General features: G+C 49.3%; 1 protein-coding gene across 4 annotated transcripts in view; it reads left to right on the top strand.

Moving 5' to 3' along the window:
* The window catches only part of LOC149324962 (uncharacterized), a 73176-nt gene that overhangs the window by 26916 nt on the left and 26536 nt on the right, over window positions 1–19724 (top strand). For all 4 annotated transcript variants that reach the window (XM_089563608.1, XM_089563606.1, XM_089563607.1 and 1 more), the window contains exons 7-8: window positions 18070–18134; window positions 18453–18552. In XM_089563608.1, coding sequence (XP_089419734.1) covers window positions 18070–18134; window positions 18453–18552 — 165 coding nt within the window. The remainder of the gene's footprint in view (window positions 1–18069; window positions 18135–18452; window positions 18553–19724) is intronic.

Below are 19724 nucleotides of genomic sequence, written 5' to 3'. Positions count from 1 at the left end.
TCTGTTAATAAACCCAAGTAAAGGCACTGTAGGATGGACAGCACAGGGTTGAAAAAATGCACTATTTTTTAATTTAACGCGTGGTATAAGCATGTCAAACCTCGCCTTGCATTTCGTACTGGAAAGCAAGAGCGAACTCACAAGACGGGATGCTGGTCAGGTGCAGAAACTAATTTATTTAAAAAACGACGTAATCTTCGTTTGGCGGCACATCACACTATTTGACAGGTTAAATTTTTCGACGAAATCAACACAGAGCAGCGCTTTCCCGATGTCAGCTGATTTGGCCACAGGTAGGCTCCAGAGGTACCCCCTCAACTTCGCCATCTTCACATGCATTGCTGTTTGTAGCATGATCTGTAGAAACCACCTGATCCACAATTTCTTGGTCGGTCAGTTCGGGCGCCACAGCCAAGTTGTCGTCTGCACAGATGAATTCCTCGAACATAATGTTCGGAACCGCCAGTTGACGCCATGTCGTCTCGCCGAAATTGTCCGCTTGCCTTCCAGTTGCATGCGGAAGCTTTCTGCCTACTTCTCGCAGTTCTCGGCGCCAACGGCTGCTTCTTCACCAGACAAGATGTAGCAAACAATCCGATGGCAGTCATTAAATCGCTGCAGCCAGCCAGCGCTTGCTCTGAATTGTTCATGCCTAAAGGCAAAGCCCAGAGCCTTCTGCTGCAGCACTTTGCCAGACAGAGGCACTTTGTTTGTGCGCTGTTCCTAAAACCAGGCAAGCACCACCTTGTTGATGTCCTGGAACGCCACAGCCGTCACTGTTTTGTGCCGTGCTCGAGCACCATTCTGGAGCGCACCGAGAATGGCTGCCTTAATTTTCAAAATCGTAGACAGAGAGCTGCACGCAATCCCGTGCTCGTCGGCGATATCGCTTTTTTCCCTGCCTGTTTCTACTTGGGCAGTGATGGCAGCAGCCTTCTCTTGCAGTGACAAAAGCCTGTTCTTTGGCTGGCAGGGACATCTTTTGAGATGTGCCGACTGCTGCTGATAAACACACACACCACCACCACCATCGCACACGACGAACCAGGGTTGCCAGGTCTTTGGGGAAGAAAAGCGCCACAAATTTCTGAAAAGTGGCCAAAAAAATGTCGCCAACTGGGACAAACCTTTCATTTAGTAGCCAAAAAAGTCGCCAAGGCACAAGAAAGGGAGAATTATTGATATTTTTTTACATGGATACACGTATTAGAAAAGTTCTCCAGAGAAAATGATGTTACAGCTATTCAGGTCAAGCGTAACTGGAAACACCCCGCATACCGGGTGGCTGCAAAGAAAAACGACACCTCCATTCCAGATGCTCACGAAGTAGGGGCCTTCTTGCAAGTGCCCACTACGGTCAAGGTGACTCGGGAGTTGAGACCGGCTGCCCCGAACTGGGTTTTCCAAAACTCCTACCTTCACGTGCCACGAAATGCACAGCTGATCCGGCGATGGACAGGCATCGGGTACGTGCTGTGGCGCAGAGGGATGCGGAGGAAGGGGCGCACGCAGCACAGCTCTCCCGGTCACCTCCTCGCCCCACAAGTTTTCAAGAAAAAATGGAGACACTAGGCAAAAGTTCTCTATTTTTCTGCTGTACTGTGGTCCAGCACTGTGTACTGTGTACTGTGGTCACGTCCGGGTCACCACTGTTGAGGTATTACGGAGGTCGCGGCGGAGCACCACAGAAAGAGACGACCAGCGTGGCAGGCTTCTAGTTCCGGACTGCGCGTGCCGGGCGTGCGCTCCGAGCACGCGCTGTCGTTCTTTATTTTCTTCTGTCGCGGGAACGCCGATCGCAGCGCCTGCGCTTTATAGCGCCGCCGGGCGCTACAGAATGATAATATTGTCACGTTGTAGTGACGGCAGTCCAGTGGTCAGGAAGACACCAGCCAGTCTTGGAAACGAAGTTCTTTATTTGGGCTGACTTGCGCCCGCAAAATAACTGAGTCACTCGGCGGCGGCGTAAGCAACAAACGTGCTCGTCGGTCGTCGAACTACGAATGCCCGCCGCTCGCGGCATCGCTCAATTTAAAGCCGGCTTGGAAACTTCGAGATAACAGGACAAGATCATCTACAGTGATCTGGAAAAACCTAGATGCAGCTATTCATGGCTGCGATCAATCGAGATTAGTCTGGTTGCTTCTCGCGTCACGAACAAAAGTGATAACAACCCTTTCCTGCGGTCGTGAGCGCGAACGAACGAATACTACAATGATACGCGGCATTACCCCCCTCCCAAAGAAGCATCGTCTTGATGCTTTAAAATGAAAATAAACACGGAGAATGTTTCGAGAACTTCGAGTCCTTTAGCGTTCCTAATAAGGTGTAAGGGCAGCGGTAAAAGCTTCAAGTCTGGCCATGTCGTCGTCGTCGTCGGTGTTGTAGTATTTGTCGTCGTCGTCGTAGGGATCGTCGCCGTCGTAGGGATCGTCGCCGTCGTAGGGATCGTCGCCGTCGTAGGGATCGTCGCCGTCGTAGGGGTCGTCGTCGTCGTAGGGGTCGTCGTCGTCGTAGTTGAGGCATAGTCTTGTGTTTTCGTCGATGGAGGATCTTAGTTCTTGCGCTCATCAGCAACCTCACCTCCAGAGGCTGCTTTATTCAGTTTAACCTTCGGGGGCCTGGGGGAGCGTACGCGCACTGCGTAGCCTCGGCTAAGAGATACCAAGCGCGGTGACGATGGCGACGGGGAACGTGATAGGCGGTTGGGCGATGAGCATTTTTCCCGACGCAAAAACTCGATTTCGGCTGGTCGCTGGCCGGGTCGGGGTCGTAGGGCGTCGTAAGAAAACCTTTGGATGCCCATTCTTCTGTATGGGCAGTACCGGAGAATGTGATCGGCTTCTCCGCAGTGGAAGCATAGTGGGCGGCGCTGGTCGGGTGTTCTCCACTCGTCGCATTTCCTCGGCCGTGTGCGACGCTTGTAGGACGGGCGAGTTGGGGCGATAGGGCGGCGCTCCAACGCTGCTGGCTAATGGCGATAGGGGCTTGGGTCCCGTCATCGAGGTGCAGGACGGCGCACTTCTGTGGCGTAAGTCATGGCTGGAGGCTCCAGAGGCTGCGTGGTAGACTGGAGTCAGGTCCTCCGGTGAATGACTCAGAGGGCTGGCGTCACGACTTGTAGGGGGTGTCCGGAACATGGAAGGCTACCCAGCACCTCCACCAGATGTCACGTTGTAGTGACGGCAGTCCAGTGGTCAGGAAGACACCAGCCAGTCTTGGAAACGAAGCTCTTTATTTGGGCTGACTTGCGCCCGCAAAATAACTGAGTCACTCGGCGGCGGCGTAAGCAACAAACGTGCTCGTCGGTCGTCGAACTACGAATGCCTGCCGCTCGCGGCATCGCTCAATTTAAAGCCGGCTTGGAAACTTCGAGATAACAGGACAAGATCATCTACAGTGATCTGGAAAAACCTAGATGCAGCTATTCATGGCTGCGATCAATCGAGATTAGTCTGGTTGCTTCTCGCGTCACGAACAAAAGTGATAACAACCCTTTCCTGCGGTCGTGAGCGCGAACGAACGAATACTACAATGATACGCGGCAATATGAGAGTAAAGAAAATATCACTTATTCTTGTGTAAATATTTCTCAAAATGCCTAGTTCATCCTGCTGACGGATGTAAAATGACTAGAAAAAAAATGACTTACCAGATGCAATATTGCGAGGCACATTGTAAAACACACACGGGCTAAAGAAGCCAGCACTGTCACAACTCAACTGTAGATGCTGTTGTGAACTTTTTCCACCATTTCGCGTGGCACCTCAAACTTAGAGTTTGTGGCGCACTTTAGGCGCAATCCAAACTTTATCTTCAGGATAGCAACAAGCAGTTCGTTGGACATTGTTTTGTAAGTCACTCTTGGTCAGTGTCACATCAGGAAACACACGTTCTGCCTCTGCGTTAGACAAGGGTAGCACGAGCAGCTCCATAGCACCTTCTGTGATGTCTTTATTTATTTATTTATTTATTTATTTATTATACCCTCAGGGCCATTACGGCATTACAGAGGGGAGTGGTTACAAAAAAATGAAATTTAACAAACAGGAGTTAATTAAACAGGGAAAGTACAAACATGACTACTACACATACATTGTTAGCTAAGGCATTCAGGGAAAGAAAAAAAAACAATAACACAGTATAAAATACATCCTAGTTAAACAATGTTAGCTATGGCATTCTTGAATAAATGATGATCGGTGATGGTGGCCGTCGAAGAAGGAAGGTGATTCCACTCATTCGATGTGCGTGGTACGAATGACTGAAAAAAAGTTTTTGTTCTGCAGAAAGGGATGCCAACCTTATGAATGTGATCTAGTCTTGATGATAAGTACTGAGGGGGTGAGATAAGTTCGGTATGAAACTGCGGGTGATAGAATAACTTGTGAAAAAGGGAAAGGCGAAACATTTTGCGACGTGATGATAAGGATGGTAAGCTAAGGCTAGATTTCATGGCACTGATGCTTGCTGTTCTGGTATAGTTAGAAAGAATGAAGCGAGTAGAGTTATTCTGAACCATTTCCAAAGCTTGTGTTAGGTTTGTTAGGCCGGGATCCCAAATTGACGCGGCGTATTCGAGTTTGGGCCGTAATAGAGTTTTGTAAAGCAGTAATTTTAAAGAGGATGGTGCTTTAGCAAAATTGCGTCGTAAGTAGCCAAGCATTCGATTAGCATTGGATATTATATGCGCGATGTGAACGGTCCACGTTAGATCAGAGGTGATGTGAAGGCCAAGATACTTGCAAGTAGTTACCGGATCTAAAGGTGCGTTATTAAGAGAATACACAGGAAGATCATAAGCATTTCTTGAGACACGCATAAATTTACACTTGTTAACATTTAATTCCATTAACCATAACTTACACCATGCAGAAACAGCGTTAAGGTCTGATTGTAGTCTGGTTACATCGTCATCACAAGTTATTTCGGTGAAAATTACACAGTCATCAGCAAAAAGGTGAATGTGGGAGGAGACGCAGGAAGGTAAGTCGTTAATATAAATGAGAAATAAAAGGGGCCCAAGCACAGAGCCTTGAGGTACACCCGAGTGAACTGGACAGTGCTCCGAGGTTACGTCATTAACTGAGACAAACTGTGAGCGGTTAGTCAGGAAAACCTCAAGCCAGTACAAAATTTTGGTATCAAGGTTTAGTTGATGCAATTTATAGATTAATAAACTATGACACACCTTATCAAATGCTTTGGAAAAATCTAAAAATATTAAGTCAGCTGCTGAAGAGTGATCAAGTATTAGGTGCAGTTTATGCGTGAACGAGACTAGTTGGGTTTCACATGAGTATGTTTTGCGAAAGCCGTGCTGAAATTGTGAAAAAAATGAGTTCGCTTCTAAAAAGTTGGCAATCTGAGAAAAGAGGATATGTTCAAAAATTTTGCATGGTATACTGGTTAAGGAAATGGGCCGATAGTTAAGTGGGCAATGTTTCGTACCTGATTTGTGGAGTGGAATCACCTTCCCAACTTTCCATTCAGCAGGCAGTGAACCTTTGTCAAGTGATTGCTGAAAAATCTTTGAAAGTATAACGGAACAATATGAGTTAGTGTTTTTCAGAAACTTTGGATTAATGAGGTCACAGCCAGGAGCAGATGAAAGTTTCAGTGATGTGATGACTTTTTCTACGCCGACTGGTTCAATGGTTAAAGGGTACATTACAGCAAAGTCGTAAGAGTGTGTAGTTGGATGAGTGGCATGGGTGGGTTTTGAAAAGTTGCGTGTAAAAACCTCATTAAAGATGGATGCAGAATCGGTAGGTGAGATGGCATTTTCAGCGTCATCAACAAGGGTTATTATGTCGTCATTCTTTGGGTTAATGGTGCGCCAAAACTTTTTCGTGTCAGTAGATAGCATAAATGGCAATGTGATTTTTAAAAAGTTATCTTTTGCATCCCTAAGGGCTGTGATGTAGTCGTTAGATGCACGTTTGTAAGCTGCCCATTTTGCAGTGTAAGCAGACGTTCTAGCTGATCTATATAAGCGTTTCTTTTTGTTAGATAAGCGCTTTATGTGAGTGTTGTACCAGGGAGCGTGACCGTCGGAGGAGACAGTGTACGTAGGGATAAACTTTTCTGTTAATTCAGTGGTTTTATCCATAAACATGTCCCAGTTTGCTTGCACACTGCGGTCGTCGAAATCTGTGAGGAAGGTATCAAGAAATGTGCAGAGCTCTTTGTTAATGGAATCAAAATTTGCTTTCTTGTAGTCGCGAATGATCTTTGTTTTCTTTCTGATTTTTGGCTGTGAAATGTTGATGTTGAAATTAATCAGTGAATGGTCGCTCAGGGGAGGTAAATAACAAATGTTCGAAATAAATTCGGGCCGAGTAGTTAGCAGTAGGTCAAGAGTACTAGCAACGTGTGGTGAGGTTCTGGTAGGCTGTGTTATTAGTTGACTGAAAGTGAATAATGCACACAAGTCAAGAAAATCTTTTGCTAACGCGGAAAAAGGGCGTATGATAATGGGTTCGTTATTCCATGCAATGTTTGGAATATTGAAATCGCCAAGCAAAAACAGGGGCAAGAAAGGATGGCGTGTTATGACGATGTTGATGGCATCTTGTAATTCGTCAACAAAGGAGGCAGAGTGAGTAGGAGAACGATAACATGCGCCAATTATAATTTTTTGGAAGTTTATTTCAATAATTGCCCATACTATCTCCAAGTTCGTAGTAGTACTAATATGCTTAGAGGGTAAGTTTTTGTTAATAGCCAGAAGAACACCGCCCCCTTCTTTTATCGTGCGGTCGCAGCGATAAACAGAGAAGTTATGAGCGGTTAAAAAAATTTCGTGGTCACGAACATGCGCATGCAGCCAAGTTTCAGTAAGTACAATGATATCTGGGTTACAGGTGTCTACTGCAGAAGTGAACGAGTCGTGTTTGTTTTTAATGCTTCGAATGTTAGTGAACAGGACTGATACAGGGGATAAACGACTACCACTGCCCCTCACGCCTTGCTACGCACTGCCAGGGGATGAAAGGCCCTGTTGCGTATCAACATGTGTTTGTGAGGCGCATTCTGTCACGCTGTCACTTGCATGGTCGTACATGTAGAGTTTCTTGTTTACTGATAATTTGTTGTAGCGCAGATGAAAGGGGGGTGTTCCTGGCAAACTTTTACCAAAGGCTATCAGTTTACTTCGTGCATGATTGGTGGCGGATGAGTAGTCATCAGATATTGCTATGTCTTTTTCTTTTAGTTCACTGCGTACGGAAAACACTTTTTCTTTTATTTTGTAGTGGCTGAATTTTGCAACGATGGGACGGCATTTGTTAGGCGAGTATGAACCGAGACGATGAGCGCGTTCAATTGCCATGTCGGGTAAACTGACGTGAAGGCTTGTTAACATGTTGACGACAAGGGCTTCAGATTCCTCCCATGATTCCCGAGAATCAGGGAAACCGTGAAAAATAACGTTATTTCTTCGTGATCTGTCCTCTAGGTCGGCAAAGCGAGATTTCATAGAATCAAGCTCAGCGTTGCGGGCTTCCAAAGATTTTTGGAAATCCGTAACCTGCTCTTCAAAGTCATCAAAGCACTTTGTTTTTTCTTCAAGGGCATCAAGTCTTTCTTGGATGCAGCCAATCTTAGATTCAATATTTTTTTGGCTAGCTTTGATTGATTTAACATCGGCCACCAATTCTGTCTGGCACTTAGAGGACTGGACAGATCGCAGCTGAATATCCTTGAGCAGTTTGAAGATAGCGGCCATCTGTTCCGAGGGTTCGTCAGGCAAAGTCAGTGTTTCTAGATTGGATTCAGAGCGCGTGTTAGGGCCAGGATTGGATTCGATGTCGCCGCAGCAAAGTAAGAGCACAGACATATGAAAGCACTCGCAAATAATTTCAGAAAGCACTTGTGGGCACGGGAGCAGCAATAAGCAGATATCATCGCTTCTCTTAGCGTACAAGGAAAAAGGCTTACACACCTGCGAAGTGCAGAAAGGTGGAATGTAGAACATGTTGGTGTTGCTACTCCGGTGCCCACTGAAGACGGTGTCGCAGGGCCAGGAGTTTAAATAGGCGCAGGGAATTGACGTCATCGTGGCTGACGTATATGCGCCGTATGATGGGCGCATCTGTCCGGGTGGGTGCAGCGGGACGTAGATATCGGGACCGGTGTGGTGGTTGGGTGATGCCACGCAATCTGAATGGCTTGGTGAAGGAACGGTAGCAAGCGCTGACCAAAGCAGAAAAGACGCCAGGAACGCCTGCGAAGTGCAGAAAGGTGGAATGTAGAACATGTTGGTGTTGCTACTCCGGTGCCCACTGAAGACGGTGTCGCAGGGCCAGGAGTTTAAATAGGCGCAGGGAATTGACGTCATCGTGGCTGACGTATATGCGCCGTATGATGGGCGCATCTGTCCGGGTGGGTGCAGCGGGATGTAGATATCGGGACCGGTGTGGTGGTTGGGTGATGCCACGCAATCTGAATGGCTTGGTGAAGGAACGGTAGCAAGCGCTGACCAAAGCAGAAAAGACGCCAGGAACGCCTGCAAAGTGCAGAAAGGTGGAATGTAGAACATGTTGGTGTTGCTACTCCGGTGCCCACTCATGGAATTCTGACCCGATGGGCCCCGATACTTGTGAATTGCCCTCCAGAACTCGATGGCAGGTATGTCTGCATTGACACTCTCAACCTGCCACAGGTACCTGACTTGCTCTCCAATCCGGTGGTCCGGGCAAGAGAATGGACCGCATGGCATGGTTTTCAGTCCCTGCATGGCATGCGGGCCCAGAACTGACTGAGGACTGATAGCTCTCAGTTTGCGCAGCAGCGACGAAGAGTTTGGGAGGCACTTCTGCAAATCGGTCGAGCAAGCTTTGATGAAAGCAAAGCATCGCCGTTGCAAGGACAGTTGTTCCTCGGTGCTGAGGCACATTCAACGAACGTGGTATAGAAAGCTGCTGCCTAAATCAGAGTCATCCAGGCCCAGATAAATGGATTTCAGGTTTGTTAGGTCCAGATCGGAAAGGCTAGAGTCGTCATGCTCTCGTAGCACTTCAGGATCCTGGACAGAGGCCGCTTGAAGAGTCTATGCAGCTCTTCGAAGATTCCTAGTGGATCAACGTCTTCCCCTTGAAAGACCTTATTTACTCTACTCAGATTAGCAAGAATCAGTTCCAGAAACAGAAAGCACGCATAGTTTCTCTCATCAACATACATTTCCTTAAGAAGGCGGACACTGTTTCTGAAGCATCTAGGAAGTGAGTCTTGAGAGGGCCGTACTGCGACAAAATGTGTTCAGTGCAGTTTGCTATCGCCAACCATCTTGTGCCTGAAGGGGGCTGCCCTCTCTTGGGCTGCACTGCTCTTACAATAGAGGCCCCTGTAGGTGCTTTGCCTCGTTCTGCTGTGAGCAGAGTGGTTGTGGGTCTCCTTAACCATGAATTCCAGGATTGCTGGCATTGCCTCCATCGCCTTTGACGCGACAAGTTCCAGATAATGGCATGCACACTTTACAAGTGTCATCGATGGGTTTTCATCCTTCAGTCTTCTCTACAAAGAATTGTTGCGGCCGCACATCGCGTTTGCCCTGTCAGTAGCTAAACCTACGCAGTCGCTTGGGTTGAGTGAATTCTCGCGTAGAATTGATTGCACTGCATCATATGTGGTATCCGCTTTTCCGTCCTTCGCCTCCTTCAAATCAAGAAAAGTGGTAGTGATTCTGCTCGCAATATCGCTGCAAAAGCAAACTGAAACGCACACAACTTTCTTCATCGAAACGTCAGTTGACTCGCCCACCAAAAGGGAGTAAGGCTTCCCTGCAATGCCGCCCTTCAGTATGCCAGAAAAGTATGGTGCGATAACCTTTGTTATCATTGCTGTGCACTTGCATTATGAGGCTGCATCACGTCTCACCTTTGAGAAGTATGGTAGGATCATCCACACAGTTGGTGGGCATGTGGCAAGCGATGGATATAGCAAGCTTGAGAGCGCACCTTTTTTCGTCTGCATCAGCCGTCATAGCGGGCGCATCCTGCAGCCTCTGCTGGTAGCTTCCCTGTCTCAGCATGTTTTGCGAGATCGGCGCAATGGGCTCTCATTTCACAGTTGCAAAGCTTGCATCTTGCAGATATGTCGCTGCCCTGAACAGGCGCAATCCAATCTGAAACACAATTAAGAGAGACGCATGAGATATTTGTAGTGTGCATAACGTGTCACCACTTGAAAACTACAAGAAGTATGTTGATTACACCTAACGTTTGCAAGGCATCCTTACCTTTCAGCTTCGGGTCGTCCAGCCACTGTTTCCCGAATACCTGGCGGACACCTGTGTGCTTCCCCGTAGCGAAACCTCACTGCACCTTTCTTTCACCACCACTGTCACTTGTCTCAGGACTTTCCCGCCCAAATACACCAACTGGCGCCTCCTTCCGCTTTTGTTAAATGAATTATACTCCATATGGCAACCAATTCTATTCCTAAAGTGCATGTGACATGTCGGGGAAACTGAGCAGTATACGAATTATTAGCGAAAAAAGTCGCCAAAAAGTAGCCACGTACCAACCTCAAATTTTTGTCACCGGGCACCTCTAAAAGTAGTCAATTTGGCAAGAAATCGCCAAACCTGGCAACCTTGCAATGAACGCACGTGCACTGCTTCGCAGGCCTAAAAGTGCAACGCCGATGATCAGTCTAGTGTCGCTGCGAGGCTGCCTCCCTTGAACATAGCCTCCGAGTTCACCTGAACGTAAATGCATGCGGGTGATCTCGGAGGCCGTGCCCTGAGAGTGTCCAGGCATGGCCTCCGTGAGCACCGCCCCGCGGAACCGATCACAGAGGGCACACGCTGCACGGTATTGTGGTTAGCTCTGGCTAAAGGTGACTAAAGTCGCGCTGGCTGCAATGTTGCCAGGTGCCAACACCGTCGTTGCAGCCATGCAAGCGTGCCGTGGCAGTTTACTAAATTTGAGCGCTTTTTTGAGGCTGTTTTCATAATATGGGAGACAGTATGCGGACCAGTATTGCAGCCAATTTCGTTATCATGGAATTGCGGTACGAAAATGCTTCGTTACCAAGAGGTATGAAATACATTGGCCCCTATGGGTATTTGCCGGGGATCCGGAAATATTTCGTTGTGGTGAGAATTTCATATTCTCGAGATTTCGTTATGGCGGGTTTTGACTGTATATGAGCTCTTGTTCACAAAACCAGGCTTGTGCAAATACTGGGCACATTCAATCCTCAGTGCCGGACTGTCTGGGACTACTTGCGTACTTCTGGCGTATGATTTTGTCTTGAAGTCCGAAAGCTCAGCCCACCAGTCAGAAAGCTGCCTGCATCACCATAGCAACGCGTTCGTTTTTTGCCCCTGCCAGTAAGCAGGCTGGCAGCAGACGACAGCTGCTCGGAAAGTCGTGCTGGCAGCCACATTGAGTTAGACTCTGTGCATTCTGAGTACTTTTCGTGTTCTTGTAGGACAATATCGTGCATCAAACCTTCACATGAGCTCTGTAGCTGCTCTCTGAGCCATCGTAGGACTTTTTGTTCTTGCATCTTTATGTTCTTGAAATCCACTGCACTCGGGCACACATTCAGAGCTGCGAGCGCATATTGTTTTCTCGTGTCGTCAAGAGGTTCTTGTGCACTTGTTTTGCGACACGCTGTCTGCACGCTTACCTGGAAGCATCGCAGGTGAACCACTCGTATTCCTGGAGCAGCTATAGCGCTTGTTGTCAGCATTTTTGCGAAGGCTTTCGTCTATCTGCCTATCCGCAACGAGTTGGGCTACTTTGGGCGAACTTCACCGCCAGCAGTAGCGGCGAGCATACCCCCGAAGCTGAGTTTTGTAATCACCTACCCTAAGCTGACAGTACGGTCTTCAAATCGACTCAGTATCATGATTTAGTGCACGGCGTTGCTTGGGCTTTGTGGTGGCCGTGGCTTGCATCGTCTGCTAGCAGACGGGAGCGGCCCGGTATGGTAACAAAGGAGGAGCCCGGTTCCGGCAGAGAGTCCGCAAGCAGCCCCGGGCAATGTCACCATGACAGAGTGGAAGCTGGGACCTGTTAACGAGTAGTCCAGGACGGAAAAATTGGATATGCCCTCTGCTTTTTGGTCGAACGCAAATACTTGGACTCTTGCGTCGATCAGAGAAAATGGAAAAAAAAAGTTACCTGGGCCTAACCGCCTGCTTCTTCGAGATGAAATTTCACACAGAGGGGCCATTTGGCAATCTGTTATGTTTGGGTGGAGGAGTACTTTGCCTGTTAGAATTCATCTGAAATCAAGCCGAAAGATAAGTGTAGTGCCATCACGCTCCCTCCGGGCAATTGAGCACTCGACCATGCAGGGAGCCTTCTGGTACTCAAGCAGAACTTTTTGCTGGGCTAGTTGGTTCCTTGTGATATGAGTGAAAACAGCGCGAAAGAGGTATTGTGAAGGTCTGTGCACTTTTTTAGCCCCACGTTGTCACTTTCAGTCAGTTTTTATTCCTTTCACAATTTCATTTCGTCAGTTTTTATCTGTTTTATCCTTGTTACCTGCTATTGATGTTTTATCCGTTTTTATGGCTCTTTACACCATGTTACTTTAACTGTTTATAGTCATCAAGTGTACTTTTTTTTTCATTTTGTTACCATCCCTTTTGAGATTCAGTTCACTGTTAGCTTTGTCACCCTGTTTTGTTTTTATCGCTTTCATGGCTCTTTACACCATGTGACGTTGACTGCACCTGATTATCTTTGCCACTGCCTTCCTACATATTGTTAGGGACGAGGTAGCAGCACCCCACCGCTGCCACCAGTTTGTTACGGACGAGGTAGCATGGACGTGCTCCGGAGAGTGAATTGAGGGACGCCTGTGACGAGGCTGCTGGGAAAAGACAATGAAGAGGAATTTATACATGAATATTTACAAGTGAGCTGCAGGAACGCTGCATCGTGACAGCTCAACACAAGACCATCATGACAAAGAGCTCTTCGGCCGTGCCGCTGCCGGCTTTTTAAGAGTTCTCTTCCCTAGGGTCCCTAGATGGGGGCCGGGTTTCACTGGCACCAATCACCGACACGCACGCACTCACTCACTCCCGAGAGATCACGCCGTCGTCACGCGCTGGGAGAGGGGAACGATGCCAACCACGTAGCGCAGACGCCGAAATGTCCATGAGCGGCGTTCGCGCGCGTTTCGAACGCGCGTTCCCACTCGGTGTACGGGAAACGCTCGCTCAACCGGGCAGACGGACGCGGCTTCCGTGGCAATCCAGGCGTTCACCCAACGCGCGTCTCGGGGTTTGTCGGCGTTTCGCTGCTTCCATGTCGTTGTCTTCTCCACGACGAAAGCCGGACGTAACAGTCTGCCCCGCCGGGGGAAGGAGATCCCGATGGACAGGGGACAGCATCCGCTGTCCGGAGGGATGTCGCTTGAGGCTGGTCTCAACCGGAGTCGGTTCTCTCTCGGCGGTTCTGGAGCTCAGCGCACCCCGAAGTCTTCCTATGCAGGTGCAGATTCCCAAAGGGCACTGCAAAGTGACTCGTGCTCCGCTAGCGTTAGAACCACGCCGAAAACCCGACCGCTCAGTCCGCAAGCACGACACAATCCCCACTAAGCGATGCCAGGCTCTTTCCCTCTTACAAACCCAATCAATCCCTGGGAGTAGTTCCGCAGCACTGTGAAAATGCCCGCAAATCGGCACATTATACCACAAAGCGCATCTCAATTTAAAACAATAAACAAAACCAATAGGTGCAAAATCCTACATCAGGAAGAAAAATCACCAGCAAACTGCAACTGTGATGCTGACTCTTGTGTTAGGGACCTCAATTAAAGTTATCGGCATTACCTTTGAGACTCCCCTTTTTGTGATGATTTTGATTCGTAATGACCATGACAATTACGAACGCACTTGTTTCCACTCCATTCTGCATGGGAGGATACTGCCGTGACGTTGCATAACCATGCAAAGCTTAGCTCAACATCCAAACCAAAGTCACAGTAATTTTCCTAATGCCATAAAATCAAGCGACTCCAGGCACTTATGCTAGTTGCCTAAATGGCCCGTCTGGCTTGCACTTCGCGTTTTAGCGGACGCTGCTACACATGGGCACCACTAGTGCGTTTTTCAAAATCTTTGTCAAAAGAAACGCTTTCAATGCAAACAACGCGTCCGAAACCTATTCCTGCTCAAAACTTCTTTTTTTTCACTTTTTTTATTCTGCAAAACGCTTTTTCTGCAAAACGCTTTTTCTGCAGGAATGGTTTAAAACAAGAAAAAGCAAACAGCAGAGACATCCTCGGAATCCGCTGCTAGCGAGCCGCGCCGCGGCTCAAAGGGGTCGCCTATTCTTCAACCGCGCCCTGCGCGGACGCACACCAACAGAGGCTTTAGCAGCCGACAATTCACAAAATTCGAAGGGCTTAACTGCGCTTCGACACCTGCGAGCCTCAGACGCCACGCGACATTGATTTGTTTCGCACACCGGCCGCGTGTCTCCAACACCCAAGTAGCGTCGGAACATTTGAATGCGAGGGGTTGACGGACGCGCATGAAAGAAACGCCTACGAGAACTCCTTTCTCGATTCAACAGTGTCCTTCGACTGGAACGCGTTCTGCGGCGTTCTTTCATGCGGTAGCTGGGCGTCCTCTGCGACCCGCTGTGAGGTTCCACCGTCCTGCAAGAACTACCGCGGGGTCGCCGCGATGGGTCAGGTGGCTTTCGTTTTTTCTGAACGCGCCCACTCAGTCTGGCCCTTTTTCGGCGCCTGTCGCGTCTGGAGTACTCGGTTGACTCGCGGTCAATCTCTTTAAAGCAAAACGACGTCTCCAAATTTGGGCTGCTATTGTTCGCCGGCCGCATCGAAGAAATGTCTCCCTTGATTCCCGCATTGCGCCGGCCGGTGAGCACACTATTCTCTTCCTGAGAGAAAACGCCAGCCTCACTTTTCAAAATAGCCTCGGCCTCAAAGTTAGAGACGGCCGCTTCTTTATTAGCACTAACAGTGCTCTCGAACAAAGCAGGTCGCTCGGCTTTGTTTTCGATGGGATTCCTGCAACTCACAGTTTGCTTTTGGTTCCCATTACTCTCTGCTGAGAGCAACAACTTGCCCTCCTGAGGCTTGCTGTTCGATCCTATTACCCTAACGCTCTTGCCCGGAACTTGAACTATGAGACGCTGTTCGGCTAACGTAGCGTTATTGTCCTGGGTACTACCTTCTCGATCGCAGCAATCAGCCTCCTTCCCGGAAAGTGCATGCTTCTCTGGGCTCAAAACAAACGCATTGCCCCTTTCCTTATTTTTAGCAGTGCCTACATTATCGCCCGAGCCCTCATGGCTGGCGGTTCTGCACTCTTCCTCATTGCTAGCCTTAGTGCCTACATTATCCCCCAAGCCCTCACGGCTTGTGGATCTGCACTCTTCGCTAGCTTTTCGACCGAACTCGTCGGTCCTCGCTGCCGAAGTGGCCTTTCTTTCCTGGACCAAACCTGTCCTATACCGCCACTTCTGCACAGCCTTCGTGTCATCCGGCGACTGAGCGGAGCTCCTAACTCGGTCCCTGACACTCTCACGGTGTAGCTTACCACCGTCAATTTGGCCTTCCAAATCTACCTCCGCGGGAATTCGAAAGTATCGGAGGAGCGCACTTTTGGTTATCGCATAGTTGTGGGCATCCTCGTCAGACAACCTCGCCCAGACATTACAAGGTTCACATGGGAGGAATCCCATCAACACAAGTGGCCAATAATCCTCGTCTAGCTGCTCCTCCATGCAAATTCTTTCAAAATTTTCCAGAAAAGTTCTGAAATTTTCGCCTTTTCTGAAAACACAAGCGAGATCGCGTTCTAATACTTCTGAGCGTGTTAAGTTCACGCGTGAGTTCCCGCATCTCTCTTTCGTATTCCTGTTGCCGCTGCTCTCTTTCGCGTTCCTGTTCGCGCAGCTCTCTTTCGCGTTCCTGTTCGCGTTCCTCTTGCTTTTCTTTACGTTCGCGTTCCTCTTTTTCTCTTTTTGCCAATTCCCTCTCCTCAATGGTCTCAAGGCATTCCGCAAGCTCGTCATCTTCAGCCTCCAACGCAAGAATAGCCTTCAGCAGTTCTGGTTTTCTGAGTTTGTCTGATACCTCCAGACCCAACTCTTTCGCAAGCTCCAGTAACTTTGGTTTGCGCAGCGTCTTCAAATCCATGGCTGCTCCGAGTACTGCTTCTCTACTGCCCGCTATTGTCTTGCTGCAACTAACCCAGCAGCAACGACAACCGAATTACCAGCTCTGTTCCCGACACTAACAAAAGCCTGGCAAAACTCAGCAGAAGAAAGTCCCGCACTCACCAAACCTCGCAGCCAAGAATCCAGCGCAGTCGGTCCGCTGCAGGCAACCAGTCAACACACAGGGCTCGTTGCACTGCCCCCGACTCGCCGTTCTGCTGCTCAGCGTCCCGTTGTCTGCAACTCTCCGCCGGCGTCCGACGATTCGCATCCCACCGCTGCCACCAGTTTGTTAGGGACGAGGTAGCAGCACCCCACCGCTGCCACCAGTTTGTTACGGACGAGGTAGCATGGACGTGCTCCGGAGAGTGAATTGAGGGACGCCTGTGACGAGGCTGCTGGGAAAAGACAATGAAGAGGAATTTATACATGAATATTTACAAGTGAGCTGCAGGAACGCTGCATCGTGACAGCTCAACACAAGACCATCATGACAAAGAGCTCTTCGGCCGTGCCGCTGCCGGCTTTTTAAGAGTTCTCTTCCCTAGGGTCCCTAGATGGGGGCCGGGTTTCACTGGCACCAATCACCGACACGCACGCACTCACTCACTCCCGAGAGATCACGCCGTCGTCACGCGCTGGGAGAGGGGAACGATGCCAACCACGTAGCGCAGACGCCGAAATGTCCATGAGCGGCGTTCGCGCGCGTTTCGAACGCGCGTTCCCACTCGGTGTACGGGAAACGCTCGCTCAACCGGGCAGACGGACGCGGCTTCCGTGGCAATCCAGGCGTTCACCCAACGCGCGTCTCGGGGTTTGTCGGCGTTTCGCTGCTTCCATGTCGTTGTCTTCTCCACGACGAAAGCCGGACGTAACAATATTTTCCGAGTTTCGCTCAATAAAAATTCAGTTGCCAGTTCAGCGCTCTTTCCTGTCCCTTCTTCGTTTCGCCTTCGGGCTTCTTTCGCACTGTTTTCACTCATACCTACTGGTACCACTGCTGTGGAACCTTGCTGTTTTGTTGCACCACAGGCGGTGGAGATTTTTTATTACTGAATCAGATGAGTGCCTTACCCAGTCATAGCATAATTTTTTTCCGATTTTCTCTGATCGATGCAACAGTCAGTATTTTTAATATTTCTAGTTTCGGCGGCACAATAAGGAAGTTTCAAAATCCCATATTTTTTGTAGTACACATGAAAAAGAGAAGACATTCCAGTTTTGTCACATTTATATGTTTTGCAAAAATGGCCATGAGAAATTGACGGAGGCGACCTATTTCTGGGACCTCCAAGTTAATTACGATTGGGTGGTTAGCGGTAACTGCTGGGACACGTCACACTCAGCGCCACCCGTCCTCAGGCAGTGCCTCCTCACCCTGATTGGCGAACTTCATGCCGAGGCAGTCAGCTCAGACTCGTCCTGTGGAAGTCAGGGGAGCCCTGTGCCAGAACTGCTGCTGCGCTGGTCGTGGATGCGCCTGTGGGTGCCCAGAAGAAGCGGGCCTTGCTTTAGCATGCGCTGCGCTACCATCTCGCATGTTACGACTGGAATCACACGAAGCAGGCTTTCACTTGATACTAAACAATGCAGTCGAATTGAATACTTTGTTGTTTGATGAAATCATCGAATATTTGCAGAATTCTGCACAAAACACACGGGATTCATTAACCAATGGAGAAAATATAAAATTGGAGCAGCCTTTGTTAATGGCTGCCATTTCAAGAGTGCCGATTGTTGAGCAGATTTCTGACAGAGCACCCGAAATGCATGTGCAAGTCTAACAGGTTTGTATTGCAGGCCAGTTGGCAATCAATACAGGTGATGGTGGGCCACCATGTGAGTTGTTCTAGGCCAGGGCCATTGTGGTGGGGGGCTGCTTCAGGGGAGATGTCCTCCTCCTCCGCAGATGGCAGCAAGTCTCGGGACAAGAGGCCCAAGGAGGAGGAAGAAGACAAGAGGGACAACACCAAGGTGAAGTTCCTGTGCACTTACGGGGGGTGGGGGTGGGGGAGAGCCAGAGCAGCCCACAGCACAATGTGCAGGTGAGTTGCTGTGACCCCGCCAGAGAGTGCATCAGTGACAGCGTCTCCTTTCTTTCCTTGCAGGTGGCATGTGGGGGGCTGCAATTTGAGTGTGTTGCCCAAACAGCCAAGACTGTTTGGGCAGGTGTGGTGTGGTGCTGGCATTGTTTCCGCATGTGTGCAGCACTCTTGGGGACACTGTTGCAGCTGCTGAGCAGCAGCTGCAGTGTTGCAGAGGGGGCTCCCTTGAGCATGCCACTGGTTGCAGGTGCGGGAGAAATACCAGCTCAGCCTGCTCGATGATCTGAGCGGACATCCCACCCTGCGCAATGAGATCCACTTCTACCGTAACCAGCGGCCTGCCAAAGGTACAGGGGCCTTCTTTCGGGAGGGATGCAGGACAGGGCACCTTCTGTGGTGCACTGTCTTGGCTCTCCATCACTGGCACTCTCGGTGGTGATGCTCGATTGTTCCTCTTTTCTTTTTTTGACAATTTTAGTAGTAAAATGTGGTGCTTGAACCGTTATGGTTGTAGTGGTGCTAATTCTTGGCGCTGACCTGAAAGATGTGATCCTGGCTGCGGTGGAGGTGAAATGCTGGAGACTTGTAGTACCGTGCAACGTCAGTGCGCTGCAAAGAACTCGGTTGTTGAAAATTATCTAGACTCCTCTACTGCCCTCATAGCCCAACTCACTTTGGCACGTTAGCTTCTTGTTGGGGAGGGTTGGTGCGTAGTGATTTAGTTAAGCCCCATAAACCAAACCAGAACATTGGAAAGGAAAACTGCTTAGAGGTATGAACCATAGCACCTACGTGTACAGTGCAAGCTTGTTACTTAGGGACCAGAAAAAATGTCCAGTTATTGGATGACTCCGAAAAAACTGCAAGAACTTCTTGCTTGCATATCGTGAAAGACTGGGCAATGGTTGTTTGCTTCTGTGAGGAAAACAGCGTAGCAGTGACTGTTTCATCATTGTTGGGAGCGTCGAAGCAGAACTGACACACAGGCGCTCATGGCATCCTTCCCTGTCACTCCGCTCACCGTCAATGTGAGGAAGCTTGAAGCCCCGGGAAGAATGGAACGGACACGAAGGAAACAGCGAGGAGTAGCCATGTATCAAACGGCATCTGCCGCCATTGTGGACTGGCGTTTTGGAAGCCACACCTGCTGTTGCGTGCATGTGTATGGGAAACTTGGCACCAGGACTCAGATTGGAACTGTTTTGACCGTCTGTTGCTGCAACCTCTCTTGGGGAGCCCATTTGTGGAAAACCCGTTTACCCCCTTCATTTTCGACGCGGCCGACCATCATCATCATCGTGCGTCAGGACAGCACCGGCTGGGCGAGGAGGGAAGTCTCTGTCATGGGTTAAGTGGAAGAAGCGATGGGAGCGTCACCTTGAAGGCTACGTGGAGCTCCACGGAGCCAGTAAGAGTCTTTTCGGGATCTGGCTAGTGTTGTGAGCGGTTGCAGCCGCACGCTCTTGTCACCTTCCGCGACAGGTGCACAGAGATCTGTCGTGCCTTGCTGCTGGACTTG

The sequence above is a fragment of the Amblyomma mixtum genome, chromosome 10, assembly GCF_055824585.1.
Source record: "Amblyomma mixtum isolate Tamu chromosome 10, ASM5582458v1, whole genome shotgun sequence".
Taxonomy (NCBI): Eukaryota; Metazoa; Arthropoda; class Arachnida; order Ixodida; family Ixodidae; genus Amblyomma; species Amblyomma mixtum.
The sequence above is the reverse complement of the archived record's forward strand: the minus strand, read 5'-3'. Positions and strand labels throughout refer to the sequence as shown.